Source organism: Bacillus rossius, chromosome 16 (assembly GCF_032445375.1).
Source record: "Bacillus rossius redtenbacheri isolate Brsri chromosome 16, Brsri_v3, whole genome shotgun sequence".
NCBI lineage: Eukaryota > Metazoa > Arthropoda > Insecta > Phasmatodea > Bacillidae > Bacillus > Bacillus rossius.
The window spans coordinates 36,647,811-36,669,073 of record NC_086343.1 but is presented as its reverse complement, the minus strand read 5'-3'; the positions used below and the strand labels follow the sequence as shown (position 1 = coordinate 36,669,073).

At 34.3% G+C, this 21,263-nt stretch overlaps 1 protein-coding gene across 1 annotated transcript in view; it reads left to right on the top strand.

Annotated features, from left to right (window-relative positions):
* The first annotated feature begins 767 nt into the window (after nucleotides 1–767).
* The window catches only part of LOC134540131 (uncharacterized), a 44,684-nt gene continuing 24,188 nt past the window's right edge, over nucleotides 768–21,263 (top strand). The window contains exons 1-2 of the mRNA XM_063382657.1: nucleotides 768–903; nucleotides 4,292–4,361. Coding sequence (XP_063238727.1) covers nucleotides 4,302–4,361 — 60 coding nt within the window. The 5' untranslated portion in view covers nucleotides 768–903; nucleotides 4,292–4,301. The remainder of the gene's footprint in view (nucleotides 904–4,291; nucleotides 4,362–21,263) is intronic.

Genomic DNA, 21,263 nt, shown 5'->3' with positions numbered 1-21,263 from the left:
ACATTTTATCATATTTGCTGAATTATATACATTTTTTAATGAACAGCATTAAAAAATAAAATAAATAAACAACAAAAAAACTCCCTTTTTAAAATAAAACTTGGCCTAAAAAATAACACTGTAACTAACAGTCTTCACATATTTACTCACACAAGCATGTCCAAGCACACAGTACCTTTTCCCGAACACCATTGTAAACAAACATTTAGAAGCAAGATTATATGATGATAAAACATAAATAAAAGTGAAATTGAAGTCAATACACCGCAAAAAATCGAAATGGAAGTCAATACACAACATAATACTAAAATCCAGTTAAATATTCCTTAATTGCCACATTTCGTCTATTAAAATATAGAATTAATTTAAAACATCTAGTTTTGGCTTTAATTTAAATAGCTAAAATTTTATTTACTCAGTAAACATTTTTATGTAGTTTATATGTGTGTATTGACATTAGGGTGACTTACATTTTTACTGTCCTTAATACTTTTTCTGTGTTTGATACTTTTTAATATAGATATATACTGATATTTAATAAAATAATGTAACAAATTATTTTATTTATATTCAGTTAATTTATAAACGTGCGATGGTGGTATAAATTGGTTTTATTTTAGAAATTTTATTAGAAATAATTTTAACCATAACCTAATGCAAATAATCATGGTTTTAAATCAAATATCTAATTTAATAAACAAGGAAACTTAGCCTACACTGTAGAGACTTTCTTTAAGTAATGTTATCTATTGCGCATTCAAAAAATTGTCTATGCAAAAAACCGCAAACAAAATGCAACACAACATTATTTGATGTTTATTTTTTGAAAATTAACCTAAAATTTAGATACAAAATCTTTTGTGAATGACGGTATCAAATAGAAAATTCTGAAGTTTTTGTAAGGTACGTTCGAACAAATTTGAAAAATTAATTTTTTGGTTGAATTTATTAACATATATAAATTATTACTTAAGTAATAGCTCTTTCAAGATTTTAAATGTAATTCTCAGACAAATATTTGTTTCTGTCCAGCGAAATAACTTTAGCTCTATATTTTTCAACTTATTTTACGAGAGTGAGTTGTAAGGCCCACGATATTAATTTGTATAATAATGCGATTATCGTTTCGGTAGTTTTATTTTTGGTTGATAAAGGTGTCGGGGTTAAAAACCAACGACGTAGGGATCCGGTCGTGGGTACACGAAGACTGGACAGCTTCCAGTATCAACAGTTTTATTCCACAAGAGAACACAACAGCTACAAGTATAAAAGGGTTTATCATATACAAACATTCCAATTGCCGCAGTTCCTTCCCCCGTGGTTGGTGACACAGTATCTAACCAGATGATTACACGTTTATACACAGATACCACATAGTCAAACCACAACTGCTTGAACATTAATGACTTGTATAGGCTTTTCGGCAAATAAATAATTACATTAGTAAAGCTATAACACTCTCTCCAAGCACTCGTTGCCTCGGAAAAACAGACTAATGCGGTATTTTAATTATTTCCTGGGTAAGAGCGATTAACACACAACACCAGTCACCATTAATATTTAAAAAGATTTTTTTATTTCTCTCGTGGGCTTTTCGCAAATAAAATCCACTTATAGGTTTTTCTGATTAAAAATTTTAAATCACACTGCTCTAATGCAAAATGCATGACACTTAGAAACGCTCCTCTGTCTTTCACACTCAGCTTTAGAATGAAGTTCCCATAGTACTTCTCTTTCCAACTCCTCGCTAAACGAGTCAGGACTGCTTCTCTGGAACAACACGGCTGGCACTCGTTGGGCGAGTTGCGCGCTCGTCTGCCCCTGCTGGCTCTTGCCGGAACCCCGCACTCCCTGGGCTTGCTCGGCTTTCGCCTTGCCTTCTGCTGTGCCTGCGTGACGGACGGGAGACTCGCACTCGTTGAGCGAGTTGCGCGCTGGAAATATTAAGGAAACAGGTATTCAGACAACGATCGCAAATAAGGGGTGGGAAATGAAACGCAGATACGAAATAGGACATATAATAATGTTGGTAGAAGGTAGAATTTTTAGGTTAGCTAAATTAATTACACATTAGTTTTCTAAATATGTATAAAATATATCAATATCTTTTAAATGAGCTCACCTACCCAACTAAGTTTTCATTTGCGACCATCGACTGGAACTGATACTCGCCGGGCGACTCGCTGTCACCACGCTATTCACCTGGTCACTTCTTTTTGCTGCCGACCGGCACACGAGGCTGGCTCGTACGGGAGCGAGTCTCTTACCAGTTTCAGAGCTAGCTCGGGTACCCCCGGGGGTAACTCGACTAGCGACTAGTAGGCCGAGTGTCCTGAAGTTGGACTCCTGTCGTGTGTTGGCCACTCTGGCTCTGGCGACTGCTCGCTCATCGGTGACTGGCCACTGTTTTCCAGCAGCCTCCTCGCTGGGAGTTCTCTAGCATACTGGCATACTGGCATACTGGCACACTGGCTTCGTGAAGCCAGCTGATATTCTCCTTAGCTGCTCACCTGCGCCACCTGCGGAGACTTGGAGAGAGTTACTCTGCTCTTTAGGGTTACACTAGAGTTGTTAATCGAAGATACTTCATCCACTTCACATTACATTTTTTAACTAAACTACGTAGATTTTAAAGGGGCCTGCGCCCCGTTACAAATCTGTTAAAAAGGGTTTTACGATTTACAAAAGAAGCACACGAGTAACATTGTGTAAAAATATATTTTAAACACACTGCTTTACGTATTTCCTTTTGGCTAGCTTATTAAAATTATACTGGCTTCACAGAATAAAATTTATATGCCCCCCCCCCCCCCCCGTTTTTTTTAATCAATCCAATATTGTGACATCGATGAAACAAGTGAAAAACTTTATATTTTCACCTTACATTTATAACGGGAAAATACTTTTTGAAACTTTTGGAAACTTTTGATAATCCGTCCAAAATTATCTCGAGTGGTGTTATCTTCATACGTCGCTATTTAAAGACCGTTCAATAATTATATGCTCGACAACTAAAGGGATTGAGAAATATTTATGTGTGATGTATGGAGAGTTAAAATACAATCCTGTCATGAGGTGCATAAGCAAACCCCACAATGGAGTGAGCGTACATTACGTTTCTCCAAAATTACTCATAACCCCAGTTTCAGTAACCTTTAAGAAACGTAGGTGACAACTGTATAAAAAATATCAAATATATCCAGCCTTGTTGTAAATAACAACAGTTTTTAATAATACCCCTTTAAACATAAAATATTTATGTTGTATTTAAATTTACATTGGTTTTGGTAAACTAGTGTCTTGTAGTCAATATTTCATATACGCTGTGTGTAGGTTAGGCTCTGATAACGAATTTGTTACTCAAGCGGTGCCAATATTATAAAAAAAGATTTTTATTTATAATTTATATCCCTACATTATTAATGAAAATATATATTTAGACAACAATCGCAAACAAGGGATGGAAAGAAAAACAGTTATGAAATAGGAACTATAATAATGTTAGTAGAAGGTTGAATTTTTTGGTTAGCAAAATGAATTACAAATTAGTTTCTACATATGTATGAAACATATCGATGTATTTTGAAAAATCTCACACCCAACTAAGTTTTCACTTCGTGGCCATCAACGACTCGTGCGAAAACTTAACCTCTCTATTATTGAGTTGTTCTTATGTCGTAAATAATTTCTAAACGCTGCTTTCCCTGAATAATGTGCAGGAATACGTTAACATCAATAATATACTATATCGGGTGTTCTCGGTATTTTTAAGTGGTGCTAATACATTATCATATTACCCTCTTGTGTATGCTTATGTAATTAATTTTTTATTTATACTTACGTTTTACATGGAAAGGCCCACAACGATAATTGACCTGCAATTTACATAAACTGGAGCAGTTGTAGGCCTATATAATGGAAAATCATTTGTAAAATACAAAGAAAAAGTTATCTGCGTGATCTAAAAACATAACCTTAAAACAAAATGTTTAGAACTCAATACATTTTTCCTCCAACTGGTGTGCAACTTGAATGCGTGCAAATTTGGCCAAGAAGATTATTCCAATGATGGTACTTGCTTTAGTCTCTTAAAGGAAGTGCCACTGAAGGAAAATAATTCATTTGTAGTGTAAGAGTAATGTTTCAATGGTAAACCTGGATATTAAGGTCTCGGATTTATGTCTGAAAGCGTAAGGAGTGCCTAAGTTCAATACTGTAGTGATTTCAGAGCCACTTTTGTATCATTATGGTGCTTATAAACTGAAGCAGTATTGTCTCGGAATGTTGGCAGCGCATCTGGCATGGCGGGAAGAAGTGGCAGCGCGCCCCATTTGGAAACATCAACTAAGAGTGTAGTACTCGTGAGTATACTAACAGTATGTGTGTGTGTGCGTTCCTACGTGTGCGCACAGTCAGGTGTTCCACAATTCAGTCTAAACCTAGAGCATCAATTTAGGCGGATGTACGCAGATATGAGAGACTAGGAGCACGTTAACATGACACATTCCAACTATATATATATATATATATATATATATATATATATATATTCAGATACCGTGCTAACAATGTGATTACTAATTACTAGAGACCGGAAAAATTCGCGGGTTCAATGACCTCCAGGATAGACTCCACTATACACACTCGGGCAAATGCCACCTGTACATTGGCTGCTGACTTGTGAGTCGTCTCGACTGGGTGGCCTGTGATTCGACACTTCTATGAGTGAGTGCCTCTAATTGGCCCTCAGTTCTCCAGATTAACAGTGAACCAATGGCAGAAGCAGCACTATGGTTTAATTATTTGAATTTTAGCATAACAGGAAATGAATCCGCGAATTTTTAAGGTCACTAGTGATTACTGCTCGAATAAATTCCAATGTTCATGTGTGTTTTAAATTTTGGTTTTTATTACGATAAGCCTTTAAAAACATGCTTAATGCTATCATGTAACAAAATTGTGGTGTCGTGCTATCCTTTCACACAAACACAAAAAAAGCCGTTGGCTCATGTTATATATTTAAATTATATTTGCCTAGAAATTTTTTTCTGCAGCTGCAAGATTCACTTTGGCCATCGTTTAAGGGTGTACGTCCCGTTTCATATATATATATACATATACTAGCTGACCCGGCCACGCGTTGCTGTGGCTAAAGTTTTTGTTATATTACATTATAGTAAACAATCTAAGAGGAACAATAAGAGAATGTGTAATATGGTGATCTCCTTATTTGACTTTCTACTACTATAACCCTTTAGTACAGTGAAATTATTTACGAACAAAGACGAAAATATTGATGTTGGTATACAAATTCACTGGATTGAGATTTGAAGGGGAAGTACGTTGAACACAATTAATTAAAATGTTCTTACACTTGATATTAAGCAGAAATCAATAGGTACAAAATAAAAATTTATCAGATTTATTATTTCCATTTAATTTTATAACAAATAGCTGACCCGGCCACGCGTTGCTGTGGCTAAAGTTTTTGTTATATTACATTATAGTAAACTTTCTAAGAGGAACAATAAGAGAATGTGTAATATGGTGATCTCCTTATTTGACTTTCTACTACTATAACCCTTTAGTACAATGAAATTATTTACGAACAAAGACGAAAATGTTGATGTTGGTATACAAATTCACTGGATTGAGATTTGAAGGGGAAGTACGTTGAACACAATTAATTAAAATGTTCTTACACTTGATATTAAGCAGAAATCAATAGGTACAAAATAAAAATTTATCAGATTTAATATTTCCATTTAATTTTATAACAAATATAAGTATATTACACTATAATACAGTAAATAACATGTGACGCTTAAACTCATGAATGAGGTAGGCAAGTCAGACAGTCTTAAACTTTTAAACATTAATATCTATTTTTTTGAATTATAAATACTTTCAATTTCAATTTAATTTAACACCAATCGGTGCACAATGTTTTTGGTTAACCTGTCTTTAGCTAACACAAATAGATTCGACGGTTTCCCAACACGTGAACACGCAACATATAGTTGCCCATGAGAAAAACATGGATTTTCCAAATCTAAACCACAAATGGACATTGTTTGACCTTGAGATTTATTTATAGACATGGCGAAAGCTAAACGAATTGGAAACTGTAGCCTTTTGAAGGGTATGGTAGAATCTGATGGTATCATCGGAATACGTGGCAGCAGGACCACTTTTCCTTTAAACTTCCCAGCCAAAATGGTTGCTTCAAGAATGTTTCCGGTGATCTTTTTGATGACCAAACGCGTACCGTTACATAATTGAGGTGGATTCAAATTACGGAGGAGAATAATAGGGGAACCAATCTTTAATCGAAGATTATGTGGTGGCATTCCAGGGATATCTAATGAATTTAAAAATTCAATCGGAAAATTTACACTTTCATTTTCATCAACAACAGTATCGATTGATTTAAAAGACATCAGATCGCCTGGTAACAACTGTTGTATCTGGAAGTTAATTTCGTCAACATCAACGTTTTTGGCTGCCAAAATCGCCCGTTGACTAAGCCATTCATGATTCAAATAATTATTCTGTATATCCGGGAAAATACTCTGAATCAATTCATTTTTATCCTGAACAACAGTGCAAAAATTGTATGGTAGTTTAATGCATTGCGTATTTGGTTGCAGTTCTATTTTACCGTTCCCAATATCTAGTAGTTGTTCGGAAAATATTTGTGCCGATGGATCATTTTGCAATTGTACTCGCATATTTATGGTCAATCGAAGTGTTTCAACACTTCGCCATAAGAATGATTGTTTCAAACATGCATTAATCTCATCCGCGAAAGTAGAGCGAGGTATAACCGGTAAGGTCTGCCGGAAGTCACCAGACAAAAGTAAGATAGCACCACCGAAAAGTTTATTATTGCTGTTTAAATCTTGCATAGTTCTGTTTAATGCTTCAAGTGAATATTTGTGTGCCATTGTGCACTCATCCCAAATTATTATAGAACTCTTCCGCAACACTGCAGCTATTACACTATTCTTTTTGATGTTACACATTGCATCTGGTTTATTATGAACGTCCAATGGCAGCTTGAATATTGAATGTGCTGTTCGCCCACCATCCAGTAAAGTAGCCGCAATGCCTGGCGATGCTACTGCTAATGCGATTTTTTGTTGCGACCGTATTTTGGCAAGAATCAACGATATTAAAAATGTCTTACCGGTTCCACCGGGTGAATCCAAGGAAAAAAAACCGCCTTGTTCAGCAGCAACAGCCAGCATTATCCGATCATAAATAATTTTTTGTTCTGCTGTCAGTAATGGTTCACTGTTCATGATAATTGTTGCTAAACTTCCATGGTCATATTGATTTTCTCGTTGTAAATCGGTATTGACTAAGTCGGTGGCTGGACGATTAGGTGATGGCATACCATAATGATTAAGTGGTAAATTTGAAATAAGAACACATAAATCCTCGATCAAGACCAATGCTTCATTGTACATCTCTGGTGTATAATCTATGTTTTGGCATTGTTTTGATTGTCTAATTCGGTGCAAGATGTCTTCTGTCATACAATTTTTATATTTTTCCCACAAAGTTTGTGCTTGCGAGGGATAACATGTCGTCAAAATAATTGCAAACAACTGACGAATGTTATTCGGTGTTGATGTCAACGCAGCATCAGCAAGCGTTAAGTCCCAATGGTTATCGTCTTCTAGCAATTGCAATTCACGACATGCATCCTGGTATGTATTGAATACTCGACCATTAACTGTTCGTAAAAATTCAAAAGACGTTGGTCCGGGAACATTCACCAATAACAAACGTAAATAGAAGCACTCACGTTGCTTTGGATGTACCGTGTAAAGTCTCCCCAATGTGTTAGCTTTGAATATGCCTGTAATGGAAGGATGTGGTTTTCCTTGTTTCCGTGGCTCCCATTTTTTACTGGATTTGTTCCATGTGAAATAATGTGGAACATCACCATACACCAACATCTTCGCGATTTGGCCAAAAACATCAGGTTTTTGACACAATGTAAAAAATTCAGTTAGAGTCGTTTTCGGAGCTTCGAACGCTCTTTGGAGAACATTTTCTTCAGTGAAGTATACACGTTGACCGTTTTCAAGATGTATTGCCAGATGTTGGACAGCAGGATCTCTTTCGTGGATGGGAAAGCTGAGAATATGCCAAATAGCTTCATTGCTGCTAATGTATCTGCCCATTTGGTATCATGCTATTTCGTCATTTTTATTTATGTTTTGTACTTCAAATATGGCCAAATCACTGCCTTTGTTTACATATTTACAAATATACTTAATTGATTTAACAGAACTGCAAAGCTCAACATTGATATGAGCTTTGTAAGTTTTTGAAAGTAGTGGTGAGTATGGTACCACCCACTGATTATCAAACTTAACTTGATTTGGAAAGTTCGGCAGTCGCATTGTAAATGTGTGGCCACCATTCTCAGTACTTCTGCGGCGATACATTGGATAACCATCAATATCCGTGATCGTGTCATTCGTATGCGGCTTTGGGAAGTTTTTTTTACATTTTCCATTTTCCATGCACGGTGACGTCATGTTGAAAGCACCGCATGGCCCATGGATCATGTGTTTGGTGACAATATCAAATAATTCTTGATCAATTAATGGTTCTGGAATTTCGGCTGAAATTATTTGATCGATTTCTTCAGGACGGATTCTATCTTTAAGCCAAACCAAAATGTGGGCATGAGGCAAACCTCGCTTTTGCCACTCTATCGTATACAGCCAACAACGTGTGATACCAAAAATTGAATATTTAACAATAAAATCAATTAAGGATTTCAATTTTTGTTTAAACACACGTGCAGTTAAATCATGACGATGAATGGCTTGTTGTCCTGGCAATAGTAAAGTTTGTATCTCTTCCCAATTCGGATTACATGTGAATGTAATAAATAAATCCGGTCGGCCGTAATGACGTACGTAAGTCATCGCATCTTGTATGTATTCCTGCATGTTCCGTGGACTGCCGATGTAGCTTGAAGGTAAAATGAAAGCATTACCGATGTCATTGGGATTTAAATTTCCATCGATGTTTCCAGCAACAGCATCTCGTAAGTGAATATATTCTTCCGATCGTAGTTTTGCCTGGTTGAATCGAAGGAATCGCAAGCGTTCGCTTTCGACCTTAGCATACATATCAACAATGTATTGATGGAACAGCTGACGATATCGAAGGATATAATTGTCTTGATGTTGTCTAACCATTATTAGGTGTGCGTAGTAGTTCATTGAGCTAACTTTATTATTTCTGTAATCACCTAAAAAAATAAAAAATAAAATGCAATACGAAATTAAAATCTATACATACAGTAAGAAAGTAAATAGATAATTGTCAAACTTACCGGTATTTGGATCATACTGTTTGATATTAAGGTGATATTCATCTTGTCCTTGCCAAAATATCAATGGATATTGTAGTGCGTCATATGAACGGTGTAGATCCGAAATCGTACTTACAGTGTTGTCTCGCCGTGTAATTTTTATAGATCTTTTGTCAACTGGATCACCAACCATGATAACAGCAACCTCATCAACAGTTGGAGCGTTGAATCTACCAGCACGTTCACCTAATGGTACTTTGTCGGCTTTTATGACGATTTGATAATTGTCATTTTGCAGTCGTGGCGAAACTCTTTTGATCAATTGAATTAGTTGAATGTGATCTTCTAAAAAATTTTCCAATAATATCACAATTGCTCTTTCCTCTGCTTGTTCAATAAAATTATACAGGCACCGAGTCGTCACGCGCTCTTCACAATCGCCCATAAAATAAATTTGAAGAAATTTCGGATTGTTATCAGGCATTGGCATCAGTGATCCGATTTTATGGTACACCTGGCCTTGAATTTTGAATGTAGTTTCAAAATTACGTCCATCGGATGCACGATCGCAAATTTTAGTTGCCCCAAATGACGTCATTTGAAAGCAAGAATTAAATTTGCGTATCTTACGCAAAAATAATTTGGAATCATCTGAATTGCCAGTAAGAAGGGATAATAAAGGCTCCGGCGGAGCGGGTAGAGGTGACAGCACAACTTTTCCTGATGCGCAGCACATGCCGGCTGCTTCATTCCGAAATTTCAATGCCTGACAATATTGACATACTTTATCCATTCCACCGATAGCAATTTTTGAATGCGCTGAGTAGTTAATATCTGGTGCATATTCAAAGGCAAGCCGAACGAATGATGCACGTGTTAATGAGCGGCTGATCCGTTGCCTTTGTCGATCTAGTACTCGTACTGTAGCTATGTTTCGTTTTCGTGCCGCTCTTGTTCTCGTAATATTCTGTTGCAGACGTTCGTCACGCTGTTCTTGAGATTCTTGTGCACGACTTTCTGCTGTCCTGATTCTTTGAGCTGCATTTCTTGTTTCGATTTGTTCTGGTAATTGCTGAGCTCTTTCAACACGTTTGCGTCGTGACCCTTTGCTGCTCGCGTTGTTGAGGTTAGATTTTTTCGGTGGCATTTGACTCAAAATAATAATTTAAACGTTTAAATTTTAGAAAGAGGAACTGAAAAACATGTTATCATTGCACATTGAAATAATAAGTGCAAAATAATTTTCAATGGAGGTTAAATAAAAATAATATAAAAACTTTGTACAATTATTGAAAAAGTGTGGGGAGCTTTGTGCCATTTTCTCATTGATATATTAATTAACTTTTATAAAACTATATGATATTACTTACATGTATAAATTGAAATTATTGTTCCTGTGCTCCTACTGTGGCTATGTCTCGTTCTCCTGCTGCTCTTGTTCTTATGATATTCTCTTAAAGACGTTCGTTACACTGTTCTTGAGATTCTTGTGCATGACCTTCTGCTGTCCTGATTCTTTGAGCTGGATTTCTTGATTCAATTTGTTCTGCCAACTGATGGGCTCTTTTAATACGTTTGCGTCGTGCCTCTCTGGTGCTCGCGTTGTTGAGGTTAGATTTTTTCCATGGCATTTGACTGAAAATAATAAATTAATCGTTTAATATTTGAAAAAAAAATAATTGAAAATCATTCTAATTAACTTTTATAATTATGTGATAATACTGACATGTACATATTTAAATTATAGAGTTTAAATAATAATTTCAATAAGAATTGAAATACTAATTTAATCGTTTAAATATAAGAAAAATAATCTGAAAAACTTGTTATCATAGCACATTGAAATAATAAGTGCTAAATATTTTTTAATAGAGGTTAAATAAAAACAATAAAAAAATATTTGTACAACTATTGAAAAAGTGTAGGAAATTGTGTATCATTTTTGCATTGACATTTTAATTAAATTTTATAATTATGTGATAATACTTACATACATATAACTGATGGGCTCTTTTAATACGTTTGCGTCGTGCCTCTCTGGTGCTCGCGTTGTTGAGGTTAGATTTTTTCCATGGCATTTGACTGAAAATAATAAATTAATCGTTTAAATATTTGAAAAAAAAAAATTAAAATCATTCTAATTAACTTTTATAATTATGTGATAATACTGACATGTACATATTTAAATTTTAGAGTTTAAATAATAATTTCAATAAGAATTGAAATACTAATTTAATCGTTTAAATATAAGAAAAAAAATCTGAAAAACTTGTTATCATAGCACATTGAAATAATAAGTGCTAAATATTTTTTAATAGAGGTTAAATAAAAAGAATAAAAAAAAATATTTGTACAACTATTGAAAAAGTGTAGGAAATTGTGTATCATTTTTGCATTGACATTTTAATTAAATTTTATAATTATGTGATAATACTTACATACATATAACTGATGAGCTCTTTTAATACGTTTGCGCCGTGTCTCTGGTGCTCGCGTTGTTGAGGTTAGATTTTTTCCATGGCACGTTTGCGTCGTGCCTCTCTGGTGCTCGCGTTGTTGAGGTTAGATTTTTTCCATGGCATTTGACTGAAAATAATAAATTAATCGTTTAAATATTTGAAAAAAAAAATTGAAAATCATTCTAATTAACTTTTATAATTATGTGATAATACTGACATGTACATATTTAAATTATAGAGTTTAAATAATAATTTCAATAAGAATTAAAATACTAATTTAATCGTTTAAATATAAGAAAAAAAATCTGAAAAACTTGTTATCATAGCACATTGAAATAATAAGTGCTAAATATTTTTTAATAGAGGTTAAATAAAAACAATAAAAAAAAATATTTGTACAATTATTGAAAAAGTGTAGGAAATTGTGTATCATTTTTGCATTGACATTTTAATTAAATTTTATAATTATGTGATAATACTTACATACATATATTCAAATTAAATTATAAAGTTTTGATCAATGAAGCACAAATAAGTTAAAAACAGGATTAATTTCACTGTATTATCTTCATTATAATATGAATTCAATTTACACTTCAGTCTAAGTAACATGCTAACACCAAAAATTTAAAAAGTGGAAATAATTGAATTATACGGTATTTCGTTCACTACAAAATAAATTTAATTAATTTTATAGCGTCAACAACACGTGGTAATTATGCTGTTAAAATGTAGCTTATATGACACGTTCGTAGATTTACCATAGCAGCGCCATCTATTGATTACTTACTCAACCCAGTCGAAAGGTATCGACATCTGTTAGAATCATTTGGAGTTAACAGATAATTGTGACTGTCAAATAATAACAGACAAATAATTAGCTGAATTATACGGTATTTCGTTCACTACAAAATAAATTTAATTAATTTTATAGCGTCAACAACACGTGGTAATTATGCTGTTAAAATGTAGCTTAAATGACACGTTCGTAGATTTACCATAGCAGCGCCATCTATTGATTACTTACTCAACCCAGTCGAAAGGTATCGACATCTGTTAGAATCAATTGGAGTTAACAGATAATTGTGACTGTCAAATAATAACAGACAAATAAATAGCAATAAATTAAAATTGCGACTATAATTTGAGATTTAAACTATCCCATCTCTCAAGTTGGATCGAACTGCACATGGTGTGCGAATTTTATTATAATCGGTTAAGTGGTTTAGGAGTCCATTGAGGACAAACATTGTGACACGAGATTTATATATATTAAGACTAGTTTGAATATCTATTGTTTATTAAATACGACCTATAAATCACGTTTGTAATTTATTGTCTGTTTTATGTATGGTAAAATATCCCAATTCTCCTTGTTTCAACTGTCTAAATATTTGTCCTGAAAATTTCACAAATTTTCTCTTATGTGTATAATCTTATTTATTCTTTATAAAAACCTGACATTATATACATAAGAGTGGCGCCCATAATTAAAAATAATACAGACGTTGCAGTGGAGCGACCGATCAGCTGATCGATATAGAGCTAGGTGCAGAGCTATGCGATTGGCATAGAGCTAGCTGCAGCCATACCAAAAAAACAACATAACACAATATGTCATATTTTATATTTATGTATGTTTCTTCATCTGTTTTTACACAACTGTGTTAGATTGAGACACTACATATACTTTCTGTATTTACAGAAAGTGACAACCTAAGTGGAGATTAAGTAAAGACCACCACACACACATAATAGTATACATAAGTATATACACCTCTAAGGACTAATGGACTTGGAAACTGTAAACGGTAAAATTAACGCCGTGATTTTATAATGTAAATTATTATTTTAATATTTATTTATTTAAATTATAAGTGAAATTTTGTTATCCGCGCAATTATTGCGTTCGGTTTTTACGTTTTTGTTAAGAAATTAAGTAACCGATTTGGTTTTTTTGGCCAATCACGGACCACCATTTAAAAAGGTTGAGTCTTACTGGTTTATTTGAGAAGCTAGTAAGAAAGGAAGTTCTACCATGGCCAGCTGAATGAGCGGCTACTTCGTGACGTCGGCGATTTAAATCCTGAAAATTAGCTATTTAGCAACAGGCATCCCGGATAGAGGATAATAATTATGAACCATTAGGGAGTCCAGAATATTGGAATAGGATTTATCTAAAAAGATAAATAATATAGGAGTGAATAACGTGAGTAATAAAAGTGCCCAGATTTTGTGTCCTCATCTTATGCACAGATCACGCAACTCCCGTTTTTACGTCACATCGTCGCCGGAAATTAATATAAACATTGATTTTCTGAATTAAATTGATTTTATATATGACTAGCTGCCCGATCCGGCTTCGCACGGTTGTATTAATTGGAGGGGGGGGGGGAGGGGGAAATGAGACCAAATATCTTATTTACAGTTATAATAAATGAAATAAAATGAAAATTAATTAATTTTGACAAAAATTTAATACAATGCTTTGTAATGTACCAAAGATAAAACGAATAGCACCGATGGTTTCCCGACTCTCGAGCACGCAACGTTGTCATGGAGACGAAGTGCCCACTGTTTCCCGGGCTTAAACACCAATCAACATTGATGATCAGTTTATTATTAATAATAAATTTTTAAGACCATTGATCGAAATAAAAACTACCCTATCTCTCAAGTTGGAAAAAATTACACATAAATGCCCATTTTCATCGAAATCAGTTGACTTGGTGAAGGGGACCTTTTTAGAAATCAGATGTAGTTAGTAATTGTCTTCTTAATTTGAATAATTTATATCACTTTCAAATCCCGACCGACTTTGTTCTACCAGTGTATATATCTAAAAATTGGTGGTCTGTATTTAATGAGTGATGAGGACTACACTAACAATTTAATAGTCGTTGCCATGGAGACGAATGAAGCATCAACAATGCTACAGCCGTTGCCGTGATTTTCTGCCAACTCATACATACATCACATTATAAAACTCTAAAATTATAAGATTAAGACCATTAATCGAAATAAAAACTATCCTATCTCTCAAGTTGGAAAATATTACACCTAAATGCCAATTTTCATCGAAATCGGTTAAGTGGTTTAGGAGTCCATTGAGGACAAACATTGTGACACGAGATTTATATATATTAAGATATATATATATATAAAATTATTTACGTTGAACACGATTAAACTTGTTTGTAGAAAATTTGAGTTCCCGAATTTCAAATATATAGGGGAAGGCGGGGCAAGATGGGGTGGTTAAGGGATTTCGTAATATATTTAATAAATTATTTAGCAGAATATGTTTTATTATGTATACATGTTAACATTGTCTTGTTTTCTTTCAAACACATTGGTCAAAATGCTTATAACTTTTTACATTAACGAAAAAATTTCGTTTTCTCAGAGAGTGGCAAATGCCCCATCTTACCCCGACCCCCGGGGTAAGATGGGGTGGTTGTTGGGGTAAGATGGGGTATGAGTAAAAAGTTTTAAATGTGAAAGGTTTACATGTAATAATTAAAGTTTCAACATAATAATGAGTTATTATATATAATTACATAAAAACATTAGGTATTATCGCTCACAAGAACTTTAAAAGTACCTATTAAGTTTGAAACCTTAAAGCAATAAAGTTTTGAAACAAACCATTGCCATTAAACACACGCTTATAAGAAAGATTTTCATTTTCTTGCTAATAAAGTTTAGATTTTACTAAAGTGAACCATTTAGTTTTGCTTACAATGTTCACAGACAAAACTGACTTCATCAACTTCATCTTCCTCTCCGGCACATGAGCAGTGTGCCCATCTGTAGCAGTGTCTACATGACACCCATCCTTCATTAGACTGAGTATAAAAGTAGCCGCAGTACAAACATTCTGTATCACAATTTCCTTCACTGTCTGAGCTATCCACATCCTTTTCCGATGAAACATTTTTAGATTTTATTTTTCCTGCTCTTCTCTTGGCCTTAATCCCCTTACACTTTTTTGGCAAATTTTTCTTCAGTTTTTTGTCAGATAGTGTTTTCTTCTGTACTGTCTCATTTTGCAGTTTGCCCTTCCCTGAAAGTTTGTCTTCGAGTTCTCTTTTATAAGGAGAACTTGTAATTATCGCTGTTTTGCCTTTTCGACATGCTACCTTCCTAACGTTTCTTTTTCCTACATGAGGAATGGGCAATATTCGATCTGGAGAAGTGGTGAAAACACTCATCTTCCCTGAGTCACTGAGGATGGAGTCGTCTTGGTGGCTCGAAGGCACAAGATGATGTGAACATCCAGGTTCGTTGTTGACTTGAGACGTAACAGGGTCAGCTGTTGTTGCCTCGCTGAGTGCACATTCATTACTGACAGTAGGATAGGTGTGGTCAGTAGTGTTTGATTCATGAAAAGCTGAGTCAGGAAAAATATCTGAATCAAAAGGATAAATTCCTGTCGCCTTGAAGCTGTTTATGGCATTGCTCATTGTTGCAGCTCTAATGAAGGCTTTTCCTAGAATCTCAGCAATCTGAAACATAGTGACCGCCTTTCCTGGGTGCGATCTTAACCAGTTTTTTGTCTCTTGGTCATAATATGTGCTAAGAGGTTTCATAACTCCAACATCAAGGGGTTGTAGTCTGTGGGTGCAGTGAGGTGGAAAACACATTATAACCACCCCACATTCTCTGGCTTTATCGAGAATGTTTAAGTTTTGAACATGAGTTGAATGCCCATCCAGCAGGAGGAGAACTGGACGTTCCTTTGATGCACCTGAAAACTGCACAAAACTCTCAAACCAACTTTCAAAAATATCTTTCTGCATCCAGCCAGAAATGTGGCACTGCGCCCACATTCCAGGAGAGCAACCGTTAAGCAGTTCGGATTTCATCCTTTGCCTTGCGTACACCAGCATGGGTGGCATAAATGTGCCGGCAGCATTCATGCATAATTCAACAGAAACTGTTTTCCCTCTGTCAGCTGAAGTCAATGCTCCAACCTGCTTTTTTCCTCTAGTAGCAATAATTTTAGATGTCGATTTGGGAACAGCTGAAATTCCAGTCTCTTCACAATTGTAAATTCGGTCTGGTGTAAAGCTGTAGCTGTCATAAAGTTCTCCCAGCAACTTATAAAACTGCGAAATATTTTCTTTGTTGAATGCTGTAGCACGAGCTATCGATGTAGGCTCGGGCTTCCGAATCGACAGATCAGGATTCCTTCTCAAAAAACCGGCCAACCAATCTGCACCTGCTTCCTGCTTTTCTTTTTTAAAATTATGTTTCTTATTATTTTTTGCAGCTAGCTGAAAAGCCAATTTTTTCAAATCGTTTGTTCTGAGACCAAATAGCCGACTTTCCATGTGCTTTACATAAGCTGCCAGCTCCTTTTCTTCGTCCATGGTAAATACGGTGGTCATGGGACCTAACTTTTCTCTCACGCTTTCCACATCTGTCATCTCATTCTGCTCATTTTCTGTTCGATGTTTTCGTACCTTACGTTCCAGTGTGGTTTGTGGAACATCGAATATTGAAGCAGCTTTGTAGTAACCCATTCTTCCGCTCAGAACTTCATTCACTGCTTTCATCATAGAATCATCTGACCAAGCTCCTCTGTTACTGGTCCGTTTATAACAGCGAACCATTTCTGGAAAATAAAAATAAATACATTCAATTCACTGGAAAATTCCGAGTTTATAAACAGAACTATGAACATTTAAAGAGATACATTTCTTATTAATCTACTTTTGAATTTTGGATGATTTACATGTAATAATTAAATTTAAAACACAATAATCAGTTACGATATGTAATTACATAAATTGTCGGAAGACTAAAAACATAAAAAAAAATGCTTGCATGGATTTTAAAATTATAAATTTAGAAACCAATGAACAATTAAAATTTCAAATATACTTACCTAAACATTATAAAAGAACAACAGTTTGTAATAAAAACCCTCATTTTCATATTAATAAAGTTTCATTTACAAGAGTGATCCATTTAGTGTCACGCGCAATGTTCACAAACACAATTTATCTTCAGGATTAATTTTTTATTTATGTAGGTCAATACTGGGGTAAGACGGGGTACCTCCCCATCTTACCCCGGGCATTCGTCCCCGTCTTGCCCCAAACCACGCCTTATAGGTTATACCGACTTAGATTAGTACCAACGAACGATAAAATTATAGTAAATACTGCATTTAAATCCATAAAAGGAGCACTATTGATGGTATGATAAATTTTATTTAGATATATTAAAGCAACTTACCGTTGGATGATAGTAAAATGCTGAAAATTACATCAACGTCGGCGAATAATGCAAACTTGTATGTGTGTCATGAACAACTGAAGAGAAAATGGCTCCAACGCTGGTATTGCTCTCTACGATTATTTTGATTTAGTTCCAACTGTCACCGCTAGATTGCAACAGCTGGCAGGTTTGGAAGTGCCACTACCCGGTCTTACCCCATATCCCCATCTTGCCCCGCCTTCCCCTATATATATATATATATATATATATATATATATATATATATATATATATACTAGATAATGCCCGGCATGCGTTGCAATGCCTCAATCATTTTTTTTTTGTAATTTTTTAAACGTATACTAAGCATCTCTCTTTATCTCTCTAATTCTCTATCTCTCTATGTATATCTCTATACCTCTATCTTTCTATTTATATCTCTATCTCTCTATATATCTTTCTAGCGGACCCGACAGACATTGTCCTGCCCAAATGTACTTTTTGTGAGATATGGATATGGCGGTAAGTATTTCTACGCTGGACATTTTGTATCTTCTCATTATACATACCCCTCCTCTTGGGCACACCACTGCCGTTACCAAAAACCTTTCCCATGCTTACGCAGAAGGCAACAACAATGCAAAAGCCCGTTGCCATGGAGGCTAATTATCAACAATTCTTAGTTTTTTTGCTTTTAAAGCGTGTATTTTTAGTTTTTCTTAACTCAGAATCGAGATAAAATATCCAATTGTGAATCCAAACCATCCTCGAATCCCCGTGAACTCACACACAAAATTTCATCAAAATCGCGTACAAACAGACAGACAGAAAAAGTACTGTTTTACTATAGTAAGATAGATAGATTATTCTTACATGTTCGCATCCATGCAGTATATGAAAAATCAGCATGCATAGCCCCACACCTATAACTATACGTATCTGCTGCCCACGACTTTTTCCGCATGGAATTTTGTATTATCTTGCACCATTTAGAAATTTAAACATTATAACATAACAGTTGATACAGTTGTAGTAGTTTTCTTATGTTCACAAATGATAATTTTTCTCACCTCTATTTCAGTCTTTGCAATAAAAATATGTTACTACCTAAATTTTGAGTAAATATGTTTCTACTTTCAAATGTAATGACGGGAAGACACTTCATAAAATGTCTTTGTAAACCACATTTACTGTTTTTTCCGTCTCGAGCTAGAATGTAAAGATTGTCTGCATTACTGACCCGCGAGCAAGCTACATACATTTCAGAGAGAGAGAGAGAGAGTGAGAGAAAGACACCTATTGAATGTCTATCCAACTAATTTTTTTATGAGAGCATATTTTCATTAAATAAATCATGAAATCATTCAACGATAAAAGCTGTTTATTTAATTAAGCGGACGGGTTCGCTCCAAGGAGAAAATTGACGCGGCGAGACCTCATGGACATAGAGAAATGACACACACTCACTATTTGTGTGGCTATGAAACATGATTTTTTTCTGCAATTTAAATTGTAATATACAAAAAGGGTATTGAAAATTGAAACAAATATGGCGACACTATAAACTGTCAGGATCTTTATTTTTTTCTTACTCTCTACTTAGTTCCTTACAATAGTAAAACTTAATGGCTTCTAATAATGCGTTGCAATTTTTGCTTTTAAATTGTGTTTTTTTAGTTTTTTCTTAACTCAGAATCGAGATAAAATATCCAATTGTGAATCTAAACCATCCTCACTATTTGTGTGGCTATGAAACATGATTTTTTTTTCTGCAATTTAAATTGTAATATAGAAAAAGGGTATTGAAAATTGAAACAAATATGGCGACGCTATAAACTGTCAGGATCTTTATTTTTTTTCTTACTCTCTACTTAGTTCCTTACAATAGCAAAACTTAATGGCTTCTAATAATGCGTTGCAATTTTTGCTTTTAAAGCGTGTTTTTTTTTTTTAGTTTTTCTTAACTCAGAATCGAGATAAAATATCCAATTGTGAATCTAAACCATCCTCGAATCCCCGTGAACTCACACACAAAATTTCATCAAAATCGGTCCAGCCGTCTAGGAGGAGTTCAGTGACATACACACGCACACAAGAAATATATATATATAAAGATATATATATATATATTTATTTATACATGCAATTATATAAACATACTTTTTTATATAATTAGTTTGCGAATTTGAATTTTTCAACTTTTTTTCCAGTATGGATAGGAGAACCAAATGCTAATCATAAATAAACGAAAATTTTTGATTTTAAAGGCAGTGTTGGTGGCTACTGTTTGGAAACGTTTATAATTCAATCCGAAAAAAATATTTATTTGGTTTAACGTTTTAAAATCAAAATAATTCGGTTGATTATAAAGGGACAGGTATAATTAAAAAAAAATCCGAAAGAAATTAAACTATTTCATATAGCTTCCAGTAAAATTGATTTTAAACCTAAAATGTACCAGTTTTATATTACAGTCCATTATCACTAGCCATAAATATCCAAGCTTTTATTAAAATAATTACAAACCATTACTGATTACTAGAGACCTACAAAATTCGCGGTTTCGATGGACTTCAGGATAGACTGCACATACTCCTGTACACTCGGGCAAATAACGCAAGTTCATTGGCTGCCGACTTGTAAGTCGTCTCAGCGGGTTTGTCTGTGATTCGATACTTCTTTGGTTGAGGGTTGATAACTGGTTGAGATTCGTCCAGATGAACCGCAAGCCAATACCAAAATTATCTAAGAGGTATATGTGTTTGAATTCTAGCATATCACCGAAGGAATCCGCGAATTTTGCAGGTCTCTACTGATTACCTACTAAAACGATATTTTACTGTCTTATGTTGTAAAAAATTAATTAATTCGGAGATCAATAATGTAGGGAGCAGTATTTATTTGTTCTGGTAAAACGATTTTTAATTTTGTGGCATCCTGTCTTGTTTTACGAATTTTTAGGAATATATTTTAGTCTTAAAATCAGACTCACAATATCAATAAAGTAACGGCACAATATGCATTTAACAAAGGCTTTCTCTGCTGAACTTCAATGTTGTGGAGTGGCTACAAAGTTAAACTAATATTTCTGTAACTAATAAACTATTTATTTAGGAAATCATTAACTAATTTCCGAAGTGAAATTTGGTATATGGGTATAAATATTATCATTCTTAAATACATACATAATTGTATAACCAAAATAAATGCGTGTCATAGTTAAATAATGCTAA